At 35.9% G+C, this 20,411-nt stretch overlaps 1 protein-coding gene across 3 annotated transcripts; it reads left to right on the top strand.

Moving 5' to 3' along the window:
- Positions 1–1,529: 1,529 nt before the first annotated feature.
- On the top strand, positions 1,530–11,266 carry LOC311067794 (uncharacterized protein). 3 transcript variants are annotated; one of them, XM_084089893.1, is made up of 5 exons: positions 1,530–1,736; positions 3,988–4,081; positions 5,373–6,570; positions 10,614–10,710; positions 10,986–11,266. In XM_084089893.1, the coding sequence occupies exons 2-4, from the start codon at positions 4,024–4,026 to the stop codon at positions 10,681–10,683; spliced, it is 1,326 nt and encodes a 441-aa protein (XP_083946019.1). In that variant the 5' UTR covers positions 1,530–1,736; positions 3,988–4,023; the 3' UTR covers positions 10,684–10,710; positions 10,986–11,266. The 3 variants fall into 3 exon arrangements, with proteins under 3 accessions (XP_083946019.1, XP_083946018.1, XP_083946020.1); XM_084089892.1 differs by lacking the exon at positions 1,530–1,736 and having other exon boundaries at positions 3,987–4,081; XM_084089894.1 differs by lacking the exon at positions 1,530–1,736 and having other exon boundaries at positions 3,987–4,081; positions 10,617–10,710; positions 10,986–11,265.
- The last annotated feature ends 9,145 nt before the right edge of the window (positions 11,267–20,411 follow it).

The raw sequence follows: 20,411 nt of genomic DNA, 5'->3' as shown, positions 1-20,411 counted from the left end.
GTGTCTCACAGTGGATTCGAACCCGGGTCTCTCACACCAAAGGCATGTGTCTTTCTGTATTGTTTTCATCGATCACAGCGATACTTGTGCGTCTTTTCTGGCGTCTTCCTACTGAAATAAACATTTAGTGCAGCAGCAGCGAGCATGAGGAGAATATGTTGAGTTCATTCAGACCTGAGCGATTTTGTTTGCTTTTGTGTAATTGTTTCGTCAAGTCAAACGTCAAAGTTCGAGATCTTTGAAGGAAATTAATGTGAATCAATCTCAAGTGTCATACAGGTACATATTCTGCTAAATACTTTACATTGAGCCTATGATGAGCCATGTGAGACATTAAATAAATACCAATAGTGCGTTACTCTTGGAACAATAGTGCTTTGTGGTGCTCTTTATTTTTAAAGGTTTTATGATCATTTTCAGTTTCTGCGCATATACAATGTTATTATTTTAATGATCTAACTATGTGATCTAAACTAGTGATTAATGTAGAACCATAAGTTCAAACTATTAATTTGGACATTATGCTGCTGTAATTATTTATCTGTAGTGGTTGAGGAAGATGAGCATCATTTTTTTATGTTATAGATGTTTTATCCATGTCATGTTGTGAGAAATAACAGTATTTTCTTTCATCAGAGCAGTTTAACAGGCTTTTATCATCTATCCTGATAATGTGTTTCTAACAGCAAACACTCAGAATAAAGTGAGATGATCTGCTGATGATCCTGAATGGCTTGTTGAATGAGTGTTGATAGTCTGAGGCTCATCAATATTAACAGATCTGCTGAAAACACTCTTTATTTCATGACAATAGTTCCTGTTTTCACCTCATTTATTATGCTGATGTCTTCAGATCTCCTGTAAATAGACACTTAAAGCTCATTTCATTGGTGTCAGCAGACTGAGGGGATTTGTTGGCTACTATATGTAGCCTACGTTTATTTCTGTGTTTATGTTTTTAACTGTTTTTGTTACCGTTTTGTATATTTGGTAGAATTTAAAGTATTTCTATTATTTTCTTTATTTCTAGATACCTGTATCTTAGTGAAGCAAAATAAGGTTAGTATTAGCATTAAAAATAATTCATGAATTGGCATCAGTTACTGTAGCCTACGATGAATAGATAGACAGACATAAGTGTCATTTTATTATAAAAACAAACTCAGTAATATATTTTTTATTTTATTTTGGCAGATCAGCTCATCCCACTGTAATCGCATTAGGCTTGTTCGACTGGAATCGGCGCTGCACAGCTCCTCCCACAGCAAATCCAATAAATGCTGTAAATTCCCATCAGCTGCAAGTGAAGACGAGCATCAGAGCATCAGGAAGAGCTGAAGGGTACGTTTACACATGGATGGCTATTTTCATAAACGGACATTTCACCCCTCTTCGTTTTCAAAAATAACATTATGCACACGAACCTGTATGCTGTCAAGAGCATGCCTGTAGGTGGCAGTGTAACGAGAAGCTCAAGCCCACCTTAGCCAATCAGAATCCCGAAAATAGTCACATTCTGTGACGTCGCTGCCTAAAACTCCGTTTTTCATTTTTCAGTTTACATGCAAACGTGCAAACGAAGATTTTCAAAATCTCCACTCTGGCCGGAGTTTTTAGAAAGAATCGGTTTCATTGGCGAATCCTCCGTTTGCGTGTAAACGAAGGGCGCAAACGAAGAGAAATGTCTCCGTTTTTCAAAATAACCACGTAAGTTACGTGTAAACGGGCCGAAATCTTATGGCAAGCCGTTTTAACTTTTATTCATTTCCGGGATATGAATTGTTGATATCAAGAATTACATTTTTGATATCAACAATTACATTTTTTGATATCAAAAATGTAATTCTTGATATCAACAATTTAATTTTTGATATCAACAATTGAATTCTTGATATCAACAATTTAATTCTTGATATCAAAAATGTAATTCTTGATATCAACAATTGAATTCTTGATATCAACAATTGTATTTTCACTAGTGAAATGTCACCATAGGCTGCCATTCAAAATCAATTGTTGATATCAAGAATTGATTTCTTACTAGTAGAAATATAATTGTTGATATCAAGAATTACATTGTTACTAGTAAAAATGGCAATTACTGATATCAATAATTCAATTGTCACTAGTTGAAATGTCTATTCTTGATATCAACAATTTAATTGCTACTAGTAACAATGTTAATTTTTGATATCTGAAAATGTATTTCTGATATCAATATTATTTCAGATATCTAAAATGGCTTTCTTACTAGTAACAATCACATTCATGATATCAGAAATTAACATTGTCACTAGTGAAAATGGAATTATTGATATAAAAAATGAACATTGTTACTAGTAGCAATTCAATTGTTGATATCAAGAATAGACATTTCAACTAGTGACAATTGAATTCTTGATATCAAAAATAAAGGTTTTTACTAGTAAGAATTGTATTTCTGATATGTGTATTCAGAATTTTAACCAGTAAGAAATCAATTGTAGATATCTGTAATAGTTTTGTCGCCCTTTTAACATTTAAAACACATGTAGGATATGAATTCTTGATATCAAGAATTTAATTCTTGATATCAACAATTCAATTCTTGATATCAACAATTTAATTCTTGATATCAACAATTCAATTCTTGATATCAACAATTCAATTCTTGATATCAACAATTACATTTTTGATATCAAGAATTAAATTGTTGATATCAACAATTTAATTCTTGATATCAAAAATGTAATTGTTGATATCAAGAATTATATTTTCACTAGTGAAATGTCACCATAGGCTGCCATTCAAAATCAATTGTTGATATCAAGAATTGAATTGTTGATATCAAGAATTGAATTGTTGATATCAAGAATTGAATTCTTGATATCAACAATTGAATTGTTGATATCAACAATTCAATTCTTGATATCAACAATTCAATTCTTGATATCAAGAATTACATTGTTACTAGTAAAAATGCAAATTCCTGATATCAAGAACTCAATTGTCACTAGTTGAAAGGTCTATTCTTGATATCAACAATTGAATTGCTACTAGTAACAATGTTAATTTTTGATATCTGAAAATGTATTTCTGATATCAATATAATTTCAGATCTCTAAAATGGCTTTCTTACTAGTAACAATCACATTCATGATATCAGAAATTAACATTGTCACTAGTGAAAATGGAATTATTGATATCAAAAATGAACATTGTTACTAGTAGCAATTCAATTGTTGATATCAAGAATAGACATTTCAACTAGTGACAATTGAGTTCTTGATATCAAAAATAAAGGTTTTTACTAGTAAGAATTGTATTTCTGATATGTGAAACTGGAATTTTAACTAGTAAGAAATCAATTCTTGATATCAACAATTGATTTTGAATGGCAGCCTATGGTGACATTTCACTAGTGAAAATACAATTACAGATATCAACAATTATAGTTTTTACTAGTTGAAATTCAATTGTTGATATCAAGAATTATCATTTTTACTAGTGAAAATGTAAATTCTGATATCAAGAATTAGCATTGTTACTAGTGGAAATGTAATTCCTGATATCAAAAATTGCCATTGTTACTAGTAGAAATCTAATTCCTGATATCAATAACTATCATTTTAACTAGCGATAATGTAGTTGTTGATATCAAGAATTCAAATCCTGCGAATGATTAAAAGTCAAAACGGCTTGCCTATTGCCATTCCCAGGATATAAATAGTTAATATCAAGAATTATAGTTTTTACTAGTTCAAATTTAATTGTTAATATCAAGAATAATAGTTTTTACTAGTTAAAAGTCAATTGTTGATATCAAGAATGAACATTTTTACTAGTTGAAATGTAATTCCTGATATCAAAAATTGCCATTGTTACTAGTAGAAACATTATTCCTGATATCAAGAATTATCATTTGAACTAGTGAAAATTGAATTGTTGATATCAAGGATTCATATCCTGAAAATGAATAAAAGTTAAATCGGCTTGCCATAGAAATCTGCAAAGACTGAGTTTATAAAAGAGGACAGTGAGAACATGAGTGATCCAGAACCCTGCAGAATGAAACACACTGAAGATCCTGAAGAACAAAGAGGTTGGTGTTTATTCTTCATTCATTTATGATGCATTCATGTTAGAAACATTCAAGCACTTCATCACATTTAGATTAACAGTTAAACTATGAAATGGTACAGAATGTTCTGGGTTTTTTTTCTTCAACAAATGGTCAGTAAAGGGAGGTTTGAGACATTTGTATATTTATTGTCAATATCAGATCAAGCTAAATACTATTTTAACTGTTTTATTTTACATTTATTTTATATGTGGTTCCCAATTTGCAACAAAGTTTCCAGAATTTGTCATTTTCAACATAGTTAAAACAATTATTATTTTTTAGAAATAATCAGTAAACTGATAAAGTTGTATTTGTCAAATATCATACAAGTTATTCATAGTTCTAGAGATTCTTCTTACAGTAGCTTTGGTAACAGGGTTGATGAATTCAGTCAATGCTACAGTTTGTGTAAAAACTGAGACAATGGATTGAGATTATTCTCTTGTCTTCCCATCATGCTGCAGAAAGAGCCCAGATGATGTCACAGTTTTAAGAAATGCTCTGTTTTTTGTAAAGGAGGAAAATCATGTCAGGAGTAACAGGGTTGAGTGAAACATGTTGGACACAGTTAATGCTAATAAAAATTGTTAATTTAAAACTAGTTAAAGCCGCGGCCGCTCTACACTTTGAGCATGTGAAATTTCTACAGACGGCCGAGAAATGACGTCACGTTCTGTGGCAGCATTTTCACAAACATAAATTTAACATACCGGTATAACAAATAATAATAATAAAAAAAACAAAAAAACAATCCACTCCACTTGAATGCTAAACGCTTCTGTTATTTCTCACAGGGTTATTCACTTGAGCTTGTGTTTCTGGTGTCTCACTTTCACATGCGCGTGAATGGAAGTCAGTGCAAGGAAAAGTCTAGTGTGAACGGCCATTAATAATCAAACGTTTTTAGTAAAAAAAAAATTCTCAAAGTTGGTGTCAAAATATGGCAGTATTGTATATTTTACTGTTAATATCATGTTAGATAATAGTGTTTGATCAAATATATTTAATGGTTCTTTCTAAGAAACATGGGATTTGTGCTTAGAATGTTTTAAAAATAATAATTGGGAGATAAATTTACCTCATTCATGGAAAGTTTAAAGAATTTCTAAAAAGGAATCAAATTATCATAATATTTTGTAACAGTTGTCTGTTTTACTATTACATCAGAGCTCACTTTCATGTCCTTTCACTTTATATTTCTCTCTTTTAATTATTTTGATTGAATAATTTTTATTTTATTTTAATTGAATAATTTTTTCATTCATGTCAGACCTGATGGAAGAGAGCGAGGAGAGTGAAGATCTGAGTGAAGTGAAGGAGGAGAGTGAAGAACTGAGTGAAGTGGAGGAGGAACATCATGTCAAACCTGGAGGAAAACCTTTGAGTCGCTTAAAGACTAAAAAGACATTTTTAAAGAAAAGAAGAGCCAAGAAATCTACAACCTGCACTCAGTGTGGAAAGAGTTTCTCACGCAAACAAAGTCTTGAGCGTCACATGAAAATTCACACCGGAGAGAAGCCGTTCTCGTGTGATCAGTGTGGAAAGAGTTTCACAATCAAACATGATCTTGATGTTCACATGAGAGTTCATACAGGAGAGAAGCCGTTCACATGCAATCAGTGTGGGAAAAGTTTCAGTCAATCTTCACACCTTCATGTTCACATGAGAATTCACACCGGAGAGAAGCCGTTCTCATGTGATCAGTGTGGAAAGAGTTTCACATGCAAACAAAGTCTTGAGATTCACATGAGAGTTCATACAGAAGAGAAGCCGTTCACATGCAATCAATGTGGGAATAGTTTCAGTCAATTAGCAGCCCTTAATGTTCACATGAGAATTCACACCGGAGAGAAGCCGTTCTCGTGTGATCAGTGTGGAAAGAGTTTCAGTCATTCTTCATCCCTTAATGTTCACATGAGGATCCACACTGGAGAGAAGCCACATGTATGCCATCAATGTGGGAAAAGTTTCACCCGATCAGAAACTATTAAAGAACACATGAGAGTTCACACCGGAGAGAAGCCGTTGTCATGTAATCAATGCGGCAAAACATTTATCTGGGCATCAAACCTGAAGACACACCTGGCAGTTCATATGAAGGAGAAGCCACACTCATGTTCTGTGTGTGGAAAGAGTTTTTCACTGCTGCATTATTTACAAAGACATCAAAGAGTTCACACTGGTGTGAGAGAGTACATGTGCTTTGAGTGTGAGAAGACTTTCACTTTAGCGGACTCTTTAAAACGTCACCAGAGAATTCACACTGGAGAAAAACCTTACAATTGTTCACACTGTGACAAGAGATTCAATCAGTCATCATATCTAAAAAGACATGAGAAGATCCACAGCGGAAAGAAGCCGCACACGTGTGATCAGTGTGGAAAAAGTTTCTCTATTAAAACTCACCTGAAGCGACACATGAAGATCCATGCAGAGGAGAAACCACATCAACACAGTCTGAGATCACAGTAAGTAGTTTATGTTCATGTGCTGAGCAACAAAGTTTCTTCTCTGTAAGTTAGACACACATCACTCTATAGCCAAATCTCTCCTCTCCACCTATAGCCGGTGTGTGGTGAGCACAGGACACTTTGTTGATTGATTGATATCTATTAACTTGTGTTCAGCCAACAGGAATGTCTAATTTGTCAGTTCGGATCAAAGCAAAAAAAAACGCAAATTCATTATAATCCATTACAAAACTGGGAATTTAAAAAATATATATAACTCCGATTGTTCATCTAAAAGAAGAATGTCATATACACCTAGGATGACTTAAGTGTGAGTAAATCATGAGCTAATTAACATTTTTGGGTGAACCATCCCTTTAATTCAGTATTAATAACATCGCAGCGAGATCTAGTGAGAAAGCATTTGAATTCAGCGCAGAACTCTCTGTTATTAACCATATACTGTATATCAGATCAGCACTGACTTGGAAGTAGGGTTGGGTACTGAAACCTGGCACCGATATGGAACCGGTACCTAAGGGTGTATTCACACCTGACTTGTTTGGTTCGATTGAATTGAACTCAAGTTCGTTTCCCCCCTTGGTGCGAATCTTTTGGGCAGGTGTGAATACAGCAATCACACTCGGGTGAGGACCAAACAACCGAACCGAGACCCAGCTGAAGAGGTGGTCTCGGTACGGTTCCAAACGAACTCTGGTACGGTTTGTTTACGGTGTGAACATGAACCGACCCAATTGCAAAAAGCACTCCACCTTTTTTGACAGGGTCAGATTTGTAATTTGGGGTGATGAAATGCCTATAGGCTACATTAATCTGTGATCTGTAAGGACCAGCTGCCACACGGTTCGGCACGCATGTGATTTACGGATTAACTACTAAATATAACCATCATAGTGTGAAAGTTTGTCATTTGGACGTGTTCAAACAATTTTAAACGCAAAAGAGGCGAAAATCGGGATTCACTCGTTACCCGAAGTGTGTGCGAACACCGAATTGATTCCTCTTTTGCGTTTCCTTGCCCTTGAACGGACACACCTGCACAAAAAATGATGTTGAAAAAACTCGTCTACTCGTCTCGGCAAGTATTTTCTCGGTTATGTCATAGGTGTACATTTTTTTTTACATTTTTTTCTTAAGTACAAACGAAATTATATTTATGCGAGGGGTGCTGTTGCATCATGTTGACATTACTTGTCGTACAGGTGCTTATGTGGCAAATGTGAGAAGATGGCTACAGAACCAGAAAACATATGCTGCAGGGAGATAGACGTTTATATACTGTCTATGGAGATAGAGCAGACCTTAATTTATTTACATTTGTAATTGCTGCAAAAAATTATACGTGACATAAAACTGTCTGACGTTGTTTGTTGAGACATCCTATGACGACGACAATAAATAGCTTTAGACGCATTTGTTGTTGAACTGGCTGAGATCGATTGAAATGACTATTTGCTCTTTTGCAAATAGTCTAGACTATTTGATTTATTGAGATTGTAAAAAACAAACACTGGGTGGATTTTTATCATTCTAGGGTGGTTTTGCTCACACACTGTCAACACAAATTTATGTTCAAACACCATGTAAAAGTGAATTTTGCATAATAGGTTTTTAATGTCATTCACCATCATTTTTAGGCTCTCCTTTTTTTATATTGGTACAGGCACCGGTACTGTTTTAAAAGTATCGATTTGGCACCAGTATATAAAAAAAAAAAAAAAACGATACCCAACCCTACTTGGAAGCCACGAGAAACATTGTGCCTTGAAAGAACAAGTTCATGAAGTTTTAAGTTACAAGGCGTTTAAGTCCACAAATTTAATGTAATAATGCTAACTGTAACCATGGTATTGAGGCAGAAATAGACAAATGTTTTTACATTATTCATTTCAGGGTTCATACATCCTTTTGAGAGTAAAATTCAAGCACTAATCAAGGACCACCAGGTCTTCCACACTTTTTCTTCATGAGATTTGAACTCTCCTGTCAAGCTGTTGTTGAAAATAAGTACATGTTCTTAAGTAATTTGCCTGGTTAAAGGGGAACTTGTCAACTATTTCAACTTAATAAATCAATTTAGAAATCATTTGGATGGTTAAATAACCTGTTCTGGTGAGAATAGTGACTTTCCCCGCACCCCCCACCGGTAAACCACCCTTGCAACATGGGGACTAACGTCCCGGTAAGTTGGAAATAGGAATTCTCGTGAGAAGCGAGAACGAGCGAGAAACACAAACTGCTTTACGACAATTCAACATAAACACACACACCATATGATACTGTGTATGATGTATTACCCACCTCGGTAGACATAGCTCCACACAATAAACACACGAAAAACAAACTGAATTATTAATCCAGGACAGAATGTAGGCTAATTGTTAAATAACAATATAACAGTGATAATAATGTAGCTATCATTAGCCTAAAGTTTAGCTAAAACTTCAGCCGGTAGGGTTGGGAAATAGCCAGTTGCCAAATAAATCTGAATTTTTGGGCTAAATGGTGATGTATGGTATAATCTGAGTATTTAATTATTATTTTTCTATTTGAATAATAAAAAATAAAAAAACTGTATTTAATAAAAAAAAAAAAAAAAAATCCTGATCAATATTGTCCTACAAACAATGTTCATATTGAAGGTTATAAAAACAAACATAGTGTAACCTTGCTGTCTATCTGCACTGTATCCAAAAAAGGGGTCACATTACATTCTAACATTGCTACATTACAATCTAAAAACAAAATAATGCTTTTTAAAGAAGTAGTTAAATTTACTAAACTTAAAATAAAAAAAATAATATCATAAAAAGCTAATATCATAAAAATACACATGTAGGTTTGAAATTCTCTAGCACATTTATGTTCACCACCAACAACAAATATTCAACAACAAATATTTTAGCTAAATATATTTATAATTTAGTGCTAATGTATATTTTAGTCAGAATAATTGCGCTCCGCGCATGCACGCGGCGGCGCTCGTTCACGGAAGTTTAGCTTGCAGAAAGCTCGTTCACTCATGACAGAAAACTGGAAATATTGACTTTCTAACATTTACAGGTGGAGAATATGTCCGTGGAATGTAAGTTATGCACTGAGGAAATTATTGGATGTCACAGCTTATGGCTAAATATTATTAGAGGTATATTTGTTTCCACCAATCGCTGCACAAGTTAAGGATACGTATGATGACGAAAGCACGTTAGTGCGAGCCCTCCCGGAACCCATAGAGAATGCATTGCAGTGCCTGCAGTTCGAAAAAAAAAATCTTTGAATGCAAGTCTATGGGAACACTCTGGGCGATTCTCAGACAGAGTGAAATCGCCCAAAAAGAGGCGGTACTCCACAGAACGTGACTTGGCGCTGATTGGACTATATCCAGAGGCAGAACAACAGTGAGTGACTGCTAGCATAACTCTGTGGTTGAATGAGATTGTGATTGTAAAAGTCCCTTTCACACTTTGGTGGTGCGTCGCCCGATCGCCCTAATGAAGAAACCGCCGCTGCAAGTTATTCAACTACACAGTAGCACACAGAACAACAGGCTGAGTAGGTGTCCGGTGTGTTAACGCAACACATTAACAGTTATTCAGCTACACAATAGCATAAAGAACATATACCTGTGAGGCTGAATAGGCTAAATTAACATAAGCCAGCGAGTCCAACAAGCAAGTTACCAGTAAACAAGTTAACCAAGCTCCCGCGATCTCATTCCACATCATTTTCTTCATCCTTGGTGTCGCTTCTGAACAACTCCGCCAACTAGAGCGCCCTCTCGCGGCTGTAGATGGTAATGTTTTCTCTTGGTTCATCTCAGTCTGAATTAATTTTCATATATAAGTCGCACCTGATTATAAGTCGCAGGACCAGCCAAACTATGAAAAAAAGTGCGACTTATAGTCCGGAAAATACGGTACATGATCACGGTCACTATTTTTTTTTACATGTGATTAGCCATAGTACTTAGTTCAGTGTCTGAAATATTGATTATTCCTCTTGTATCATGTCTGTAAGAAATGAAACTTGTTTGTTTTTAGCAGAACTGCCAGAAAGCATCTGGAAGGAGAGGACGGAGAGAACGCCAGTGATCCAGAACCTGCAGAATGAAACATCAAGATACTGAAGAACAAAGAGGTTGGTGTTTATTCTTGATTCCTCATTCATTCTTCATGATGAAGAACATGCTGATGCTCACTAGATTTACATTGTTTCATGACCAAACTAGTGTTTTATAACACAAATCATCTTCATGATATTAAAATAGATCATAATCGTGCACAGCCGTTGTTGACCAGATTTGCTGAGATTAAAATGAATGTTGAACTCATCAGTGATCTTGACTTTGAGCTTCACTTTTCATTTCACATTTGTCTCTCATTTGAAAACTCATGATTTAATGTTTCTTTTAGACCTGATGGACGTGAACAAGAAAGGAAAAACAGAAGCCTAAAAAACGCTTCACATGTAAATCAAGTCTGAGGATTCACATGAGGATCCACAGCGGAGAGAAACCTGTGTTCACAACAAAGGGAAGATGTTGTGTTCTGTGAATCATTGTAATTCTGAGTATGACGGCTAGAGGACAGTAAAACCTAATAAGAAGAGCCTAGAGAGATGATGAAGAAGTAGAAGAGTTGATGAGTTGCTGATGCACTGATGCTTCCTACATTAAAGACAGACGTTTGGAGTTAGCTTTTGTTGTCTTTCTTCTGCATATTACAACATCACAATTTGTTTTGCACTAATCAATTGTTCCACAAGGTGGCAACACTGGCACAGGCCATTGTTTAACAGTAGAAAACTAAACTAAAGAGAACAAATTGAGATTTAAATGAAACAACATTAGAAAACCTGCAACACACATTGACAAGCGCTTGTAGGGGAGTTAAGAGACACCAGCAACGTTAGATTAAAATAATACAAAGACATTTTAGAACATGTGCGAGTGTGATTCACAATTCTGATCATTTGTGTTGCCAACATGTACAGACCATGTGTTTCAAATTTGTTGTTGTGTAATTGTTTATGTAGTCAGTGTAATCAGGCTGCGAACAAGTGCAAGTGTGATTTCCGAATTTGTTTTGTCAACAGATCTATCCTTAAACGCGAATTTATGTCCATCATGAGTTAAATACAACACAGTGCAGAGACAATCCTGTTACACCTGCAGTCTGAACACAGCCTAATCAAGACAAGTCAACTTTATTTCTATAGCGCTTTATACAGTACAGATTGTTTCAAAGCAGTTTACATTGTTAAACAGGCAAATACTGACTCATTGCCAAAATAGATCAATTCTGCTGTTAAGCAGCCCAAACTATATATTTTTTTAACTCATCTCATTAGTTTTCACTTTTTCTTAGCTAATTTTGTATTTGCTTTGAGTATTATTGGTTAAATGTTGTAATATTGTTATCTTTTTATATTTTATCAACAACTTTTACTGTCTGCTGGTTGTATTTGCACCAGGAAAATGTAATTTTATACATTTAGTAGTGCTACTACATTTCTCTCCGAAACAGTAGGACATTAAATTAGATTGAATGGGTAACTGTGACACGATGATTGACAGGGCAGTTTACTGACAGGATGCACGCGACAGATCCGTCCGTTAAAGATGACGAAGTAGTATGTCCCAAAGCTTGCCTACTCTTTGGCTACACACTCAAAAGTATTTACTTTTTCTTCACAAAAAGAGTACATACTTTTAGGGCGTAGTATAAGTAGACGAATTGGGGTGCAGCCCATGTTTGAGGAAGTGTTGTGACAAGTGCTGTTGATTGACACAGTGACATCTAGTGGATTTTTTTGTCTTAACATACCTCAATCAGATGGTAGAGATGGCTCAATCAGCTTGAGTTAAAGGTACAATATGCAAGAATTTTGCATTAAAATATCCCATAATCTCAAGGCCAGTGTTATATATTTTGTTAAGTTGATTACTTACAATATCCCAAATGTTTCCAACTATTTTTAAATCGTGAGAAAATTGCGATTTTAACCAAGGAAACGGGACGTTAGAGCAGGGGGGAGCTGGGAGTCGCCAGTCAATTGCGTCATATCCGCGTTACCCTCGGTTTCCGCTCGTACTGCGTGGAGTCCTGGACAAATGCAGAAGTTGTAGTTGTAGCGTCTATCAAGCAACAAACGTTATCTTGTTTCTTGCAGTCGTTATGGAACACAATTATTCTTTACCGATTGCAGCTGGTTCTGTCGACAAAGCATGCTTAATTTTATATTTTCCAAATGTAGCATTCGGTAATATTTGTGTTTATGTAAGGGAAGTATTATTGCTTTAGATTTGTGTTTAGTTTATTGACATTGTTTATCTGGTGTTTATGGCCATGTAAATAAATATAGCATGTGTTATACATAAAGATTAATCAGTATTTTGGCAAATGATGTGGGTATGTTCGAATGTACTTTTACAACAATTGTTTAGAACACGTAAAACTGCGCCACGTTATTACAACAATGAATTAGACATACAGTAACATCTATGATAACCAATTTAGTGTTAAACCTTACTTTTCTTGTGGTTAATTCATTTTAATTAAATAAGTGTGATGAGGTTCAAGAGTCAGGAAGGAAGAAGACAGGGGTCGGCGTGACTGGGACTCGTACTTTATTAAAATAAAGCAAAACAAACAAAAGTCGTGCACAACGCGCATTCACCATGGCAACCGCGACGGCACAAAACAGTTCAAAGATGAGAGCTCGGATCCACCGGTTTTCTTTCTCTGCGTCCAATTTTCTCTTCAGTCTCTCTCTCGTTCCAGCGCGCGGCTTATAAGAGTCTCTCCACGCGGATCAGACAAGACACAGGTGTTCGTCATTTGCACTTGACCTACTTGGACGCTCGTCTCTTCTCTCTCCCATTACAGACCGCGCTGAACCACGCCCATTCCCTGACTGATTTACATCCACGGTGGAGTTTAAAACGACAGTTCCCATCATTCCACGCTCCTTCACATCGTCATCAAGCTACACCGTTGTTGTTGTTTGGAATGTAGCGCCCTCTAGCGGCAAAAAATTCTTGCATATTGTAGCTTTAAAGGGATAGTTCACTTTGAAATAAAATTTTGGTTTGTTTTAGCTTACCTCAAGGGCATCCAAGATGTAGGTGTCTTTTTTTCCGCAGTAGTTTCAATTTTGATATTTTTTGGTCAAACCGTTCTTGTCTGTCAGTCCTATAATGCAGGTCTATGGTCACCACCTCAAAGAGCATGCAGAGAGAGGTCAAATTAAACAATTCCCCATTGTAAGTACACATTGATGGCCTAAGACACGAAACATGCGCACGTTCTGGCTTAGTCTGCGCAAGCGCCGGAAAGCGCCAGAAGTGATCTCTCGTGCGTTTTATCGGTAAAAACGATATAAATACTGTTTGTTTTCTCACACAAACCGCTCATTTCGTGTCTTAGGCCATCAATGTGTACTTACGATGGGGAATTGTTTTAATTTGGACTCTGTGCATGCTCTTTGAGACAGTGACCATAGACCTGCATTATATGACTGACAGACAAGAACGGTTTGACCAAAAAATATAAAAATTGAAACTACTGTGGAAACAAAGACACCTACATCTTGGATGCCCTTGAGGTAAGCTAAAACATACCAAAATTTAATTTCAAAGTGAACTATCCCTTTAAGTTAGGTACTCCTCTCAATAAAATATAGTGACTCAACATGTGCTCTACCAAATGGTCAAGAGGACGTTAAGGGGTTTTAAGGATGAAACAAAAACATACTATGGCACATGATAACACAAAGCTGAATACTGAATGAGATTTTTTTTTTGTAGCAAACTTAATACAGTGGCATAAGTTTGGGGAAATTGGGGGGAAAGCAAGGGCGTGGCAATGAGGGGGGCAGCTTAAAATGACATTACCACCCCAAAGCTGATCTTAATGTCACAGCTCACATATTGATGTAATGCAAACAATTCTCGGTTTTGGTTTATGGAGGGACGTCAACTTATAGTCAACATTCCGACCAGCTGCTAATAAAAGATTAGCCTATGCCTCGATTTGGTCACTTTAAAAGCACACATCCAAATTGAACTGTAATTCACAATAGCTTTAGTTTTATGTCTATGTCTTTCATATAAAGGCGTATTTCTCCTGTAGTAGGGTAGCAGATCGACTGGAGCGCCGATAACTGGAGTGACGGAATAAAGATCTTGTCCTGAGAGGAAAAATAAGTGAGAAAATCTCCACGCACGCATCAATCAAACATTTAAGTTGCGTATTCTGGCAGGTGTAATGGTATAGAATAAATTGTCATTCACGTGATTTTAAGAGAGTGGAGTTTGACTTGTGTGCTTTAGGCTGTCAGATAGTTAAGCTCAGTTTGGTTCAGGTGAATCAGGTGTAACAGGTTTAACAGGTATCCACCCCAAGAAGACATGCAGCTTTGATGATTTAGCAAATCGGGGGCCCAAGGCGAAGGTAGGTAGGCTATGGGCCCCTCCCCATCCAATCTTTAAAAGAGAACAAAAAAAAATATGTACCGACTGAATGGTGGATAGGCAGGTAAAGCTAATCTACAGGGAAGTAAAGGTTAGGGAGGAGAAAAAAACTTACAATTTCTGGCAAGCTATGTTTTTTTTTTTTTTTTTTTTTTTTTGCTTGACAAATTTCACCATTTCGATTCAATTCTTGTGATTTGATTCAATATTGACTCATTTGGATAAATATTAGGTAAAAAAAAGCCCTATCAGCTGGTATAATTTAAGGTTAAAATAAGTAATATAGTACACATATTTAGCCAAATACTCTCTATAGCTCTTTTTTTCTAGCCAATTAAATGGCTTTCCTGAGGTACATGTTGTGACGATTGTTCTCCAGCTGTTTTACCTCTTTCCGCGGTTGAAAACACTCGATATTATGAATGAGGAATATACATTTCGGTAAGTTAATGTATCTTTCAACATTGTTAATTCGTGTTTATTTACTATTAGCTAGAGATGATCAGTTCACGTGCCGCTATAGGAATCTGCCACGTCACATTAAAATGGCAAAACGGTATTTATTGTTTGAATTTCGTAATAGAATTGACAGAATCTGAGAGCTGAGATTTTTTTAAATATCATGATTCATAAGTAAACTGCTCAGTTTTGTCTGTCGATCTCCGTGTCCTCTTTGCTTCACGATTTTTCTGTGCGTTGGACGCGCCTCACGTGATCTCACGCAGCAGATCTGAAGTGGAAAAGCATGGAAACATGGGATATGCATTGCCATGAGACACACACACGCACGCACGCACATACACACGCACAGAGACTTTGAACCTACCGGTACTTTGAGTTAAGAGCTTAGATCGGGCCCAAAAAATCAAGCCCGACCCTACCCGAGCCCGTGCACGTTGTGTCCGAGCCCGGCCCGGCCGACACAACACAACACATTAAAAACTGTAATTATGAGCCCGATTTAAACCCGACCATTTTTTTTATATGTGGGCCGTTATAACCAGGGGCGGCGCCAGATAATTTTTTATTGCAGGTGCTAATGGGGTGCTAGATATATAGCCTATATAAATACTATTACAAAAATTGCCCACTTAATATTTAATATTCAATTATTTTAATTGTCACAATTAAAGTATTATTTTTATTAAACTGACCAAGCACAACATTCAGCATTCAATCAAATATTCTTAAAGATTTATTATTATTAGGCTAATAATGTTATTTCAACATAATATCTCGTTATTTCAACATAATATGTGTGCATGCAACAAGCAAGATGTGCATTTGTATATCCGGTGACGCGTGCATTGATTTTATGAATAAACTAGTGTTTTCTGTTAGTGTCGGCTGCAAAGATGAAGTTGACGAGCGCCATTTCCGTAGTGAACGCGCTAGCCTAGAGAGAAATGCACATCTTGGATTACATAATCAGAGAGTAGCCTATTTCTTTTCGTTTTGAATTGTTTCGTTTAAAGACATTTCAAGCTTCAATGTATTTCTCACGTCTCTGAGGCATACACTGAGTTTCGGTAAATTTATGATGAGATGCGCTCCAGTTCACAAGCAATGCAAGTGACCGCGCGGGCGCCTCCATGATTATATATTGTCTGCTATACTTGCTTCTCATTTATTAAATCCAGGCAATTGGTTGATAAAAAAATTATATAAATTAAGAAACAATTTATACAAAACGAAATTCACTTTAAAGAAAGGTTTTCTACAAAACAAAACTTAATGAAGTGGTCAAAATCATGTCTGCCCCACTCTATGTCTCCCGATACATTGCACATCATATCTTTCTCGTGCTGTTCACTTTTCATAATCAACATAGATGGAAAAAAATAACAAAATAAAAATATATATAATATTTTAACAAATAGCACAAAAAACATGAGCATTTTTGGAGCGGGCTCAGCCCCCTGGCCACCCATAACGACAGGTATGCCTTCATATCAAGTCATATTGGTGAAAAGGTAGCCGTGACCAAGGAAAGGGAAATCTTTTAAAGGAACACTCCACCGTTTTTTGAAATAGGGCTTATTCACCTTCTTTCCTACATTTAGATAGGTGGGCAAATGCATTTTTGTCTTAGTGCATGCATTGTTTTAGTTTGACAGGGTCGGCGCTAGCTTAGCTTAGCATAATGAATGGAATCCTTTGTTGCCAGCTAGCATGTCCTGAGTAAAAGTGATATAAAAAATAAAAAAACTCCACCTAATTACTTCTTGTGGCCTGCGTATTCACAACGAGAACAAATAGCGATGCAGATTAACACTTGGCGATTTCCTAGGCAGATATTGGCTTATATATTAACCTGTTAACCGTTGCCAGAGCGCGGACGCACTGAAGCGGTTTTATTTATATATAGTTCAAAGTTACTATCAGATTTAATGTTATACCTTGACAAACTATACATCATTAAAAAGATATAAGACTCAAGTTTCAGAATTTGACCACTATTGTATTCTGAGAAACTTATAGCGACAGTTATTTCTTAATTTGTGTCAGGAGTTATGAAATGAAAAAATTAGTCGATACCTTTGATATGAATTATGCGCGTCAGCCGCTTTCATTCATAAAAAAACTCCCGTGCCGTCGTCATGACAGCGATACACAAAACAACGTGCCTCAGGGCTTTAGCTCAAAAATGTGCAGATTTGGAGAAATATTGATATATTCTCATAGGTTTACATCAGATTTCTATAGACAGGAATAATATTTATTGAATTTATACCCAAATGCGTCGATGTAATCATTATGAGCGTTTGCATAACTCTGATACTGTGTTTTCAATTCATACCAATAGCCTGAGGGCGCCCTCGCCGCCCTGTGCACAGTATTAGAACATGAAGAAGTGCCATAATCATGTGACAATCCAGGAAGCCTCGAACACACACAAAGCTAACAAGATCGCGCTGTAACTATGGCTGTAACATGCAGTTTTGAAGACAATAAACATGTTTGCTATGATATTTGAGTTACCTGTGTTTTTCAATCCATGCCAGGTATTTCCATAATAATAGATTATATTTATAATGTAATGCTAATCTATATAGAATCGTTGTGCAGAACACTATCCAATAGTATATTTTCTGTCTGATTTTTTATCTGAAGCCAAATTAGATCACAAAAAATTATTTAAAATACTCGATTTGCTTTATAAAGTAAGTTTATAAGCACAAACATGGTTTTAATCTCATAAATTGTCGTGTATTGATGGTGTGCTAAGCTAACATGCTAGCTAGCCCTAGGTGCACCTGCCACCTAGAAGTTATATTTTTATTATTTTTTGAATGCTTACTGAAATGTTTCTTTATTCAAAAAAATGCATTTGATACAGTTTAAAATGTAAGGGTGAACTTTAAGAAAAGAAATTAGTGACTGAAACCCTATGAATAGCCTGTGAATAGCCAGTCGTTAGTAACTATAATGCAGACAAAATAAATGCATATTTAGAGCCATAACCGGGCTGGAGAGGTGTGAATGTGTGCAGGGGGAGACTGAGACTGAATGGGGCTCGTTTGCACCACAAAACAATAAAGACAATATACTGGATAGATGGTTAGAAGATGACAATAAACATCAGTAGCATTTTAGCGTCAAATCAAAATAAAGTCACATGACATGGTCTTGAAAAACATTTCACTAAATACAGAGTTTTGGACTTATTATCTTAAGATTTTAAACATAAAATGTTTAGACATGTGGCATTAGCTGTAGTGCATTTCTAGATTGCTCCAGTGCCAACTTCAATTTTTTTTTCATGAGGATGTTTCATAAAAAATAATTTCTAATAACTTTACAAAACTTTGAAGCTATTTATAACAATTTTTGTCATTATGACAATAATTAATTCTACATTTACAATAAACTGCCAGGTGTCAGCTTTCAAATGAGATCATACTTGTGCTTTTAGTACAAAGGGTTCATGAACTGTATCTGTTTCAGTTTGGGTATGTCATTTCTTGGGATTTTTCAAAAGTGGGATTGCAGCTTAACAGGTTAAGGACTATATTAGGTGGAAGCACAGGCGAAGCACTGCTACATGGGCGTGATATCTCTGCGCCCAAGTAGCAGTGCTTCGCCTGTGCTTCCCCCTAATATAGTCCCAAGTCAATATCTGCCTAGAAAATTGCCTAGTGTTAATCTGCATCACTATTTGTACTTATTCTCAATATGCAGGCCACAAGAAGTAATTAGGTGGGTTTTTTTTTTTTTTTATGTCACTTTTACTCAGGGCATGCTAGCTGGCAACAAAGGATTCCATTCATTATGCTAAGCTAAGCTAGCGCCAACCCTGTCAAACTAAAACAATGCATGCACTGAGACAAAAATGCATTTGCCTACCTATCTAAATGTAGGAAAGAAGGTGAATAAGCCCTATTTCAAAAAACGGTGGAGTGTTCCTTTAAAAATCATCCTTTTAAGGATATGTCTCATGAATGGCGTTAGCGCTGGTCAATACAATAAATCAATGCCGTTGATCATGGAGTGACGCATCAGCTCAGCGTTGCCCATGTGCCGCTTTGCTACTCAGCTGAGTCTTGAAAAGTGGAGCTCAAAGTTTAAATTAAATATTAAAATAATTAACAGCTTGTTTCATTACATCTATCTGTGAATGCATCCGCATTTTTACATTTCCGTTAAATTAACAGTTTAATGACTGTGTGAGTGACAGCCTGTCTTGAATGCGCATACTTTCAATGCCAATACTGGTGAAATATCAGCAGAAAGCCTCTCGTGAAGTGAGATTCAAGGAATTAACTGTTATATAACAATGGCCTAACAAGCTCATTGTCAGGTTTATGTTGAGTTTATTATATTATGTGGACCCGACCCTTATTTTGACATTGTATCTTCATTTTAAAGGAAAACTAATTTTTTTGTAAATTTGGAGTGCTGTCAATACAGAGAACAACGACAAAAATCGGTGTTGCCTACACCGTGTTATAGATATGAGATAAAAAGAATGAAGATATGAAATAAATACAGGTATGTGCGCTGGCCGAATTAACTTCATTTTTATTCATATCTTTCACATCTACTGCAGTCAGATTCACCCGTGTTCACTCTGAAGGAATCACTCACATTGGCTGTGCACTTGTAATGACACATCAAGGATGTTAAAAGGCTAAAAGCAGGTTTAAAACTTGCCCCATTGAAGTCAACAGGGTGCAAATTTTAAAAAGAGGATAACACTGTGTAGGCAACACCGATTTTTGTCGTTGTTCTCTGTATTGACAGCTCTCCAAATGTACAAAAAAATGAGCTCAATGTTAAAATTGACCGGAGTTCTCCTTTAATCCACTTCGTTTTAACACGCTTTTTAGTTTCGGTTTCATTACTGAACATGTAGGCTACTCGT

The sequence above is a fragment of the Abramis brama genome, assembly GCF_963993115.1.
Source record: "Abramis brama genome assembly, chromosome: 1".
NCBI lineage: Eukaryota > Metazoa > Chordata > Actinopteri > Cypriniformes > Leuciscidae > Abramis > Abramis brama.
This window is presented reverse-complemented; position numbering and strand designations above follow the sequence as displayed.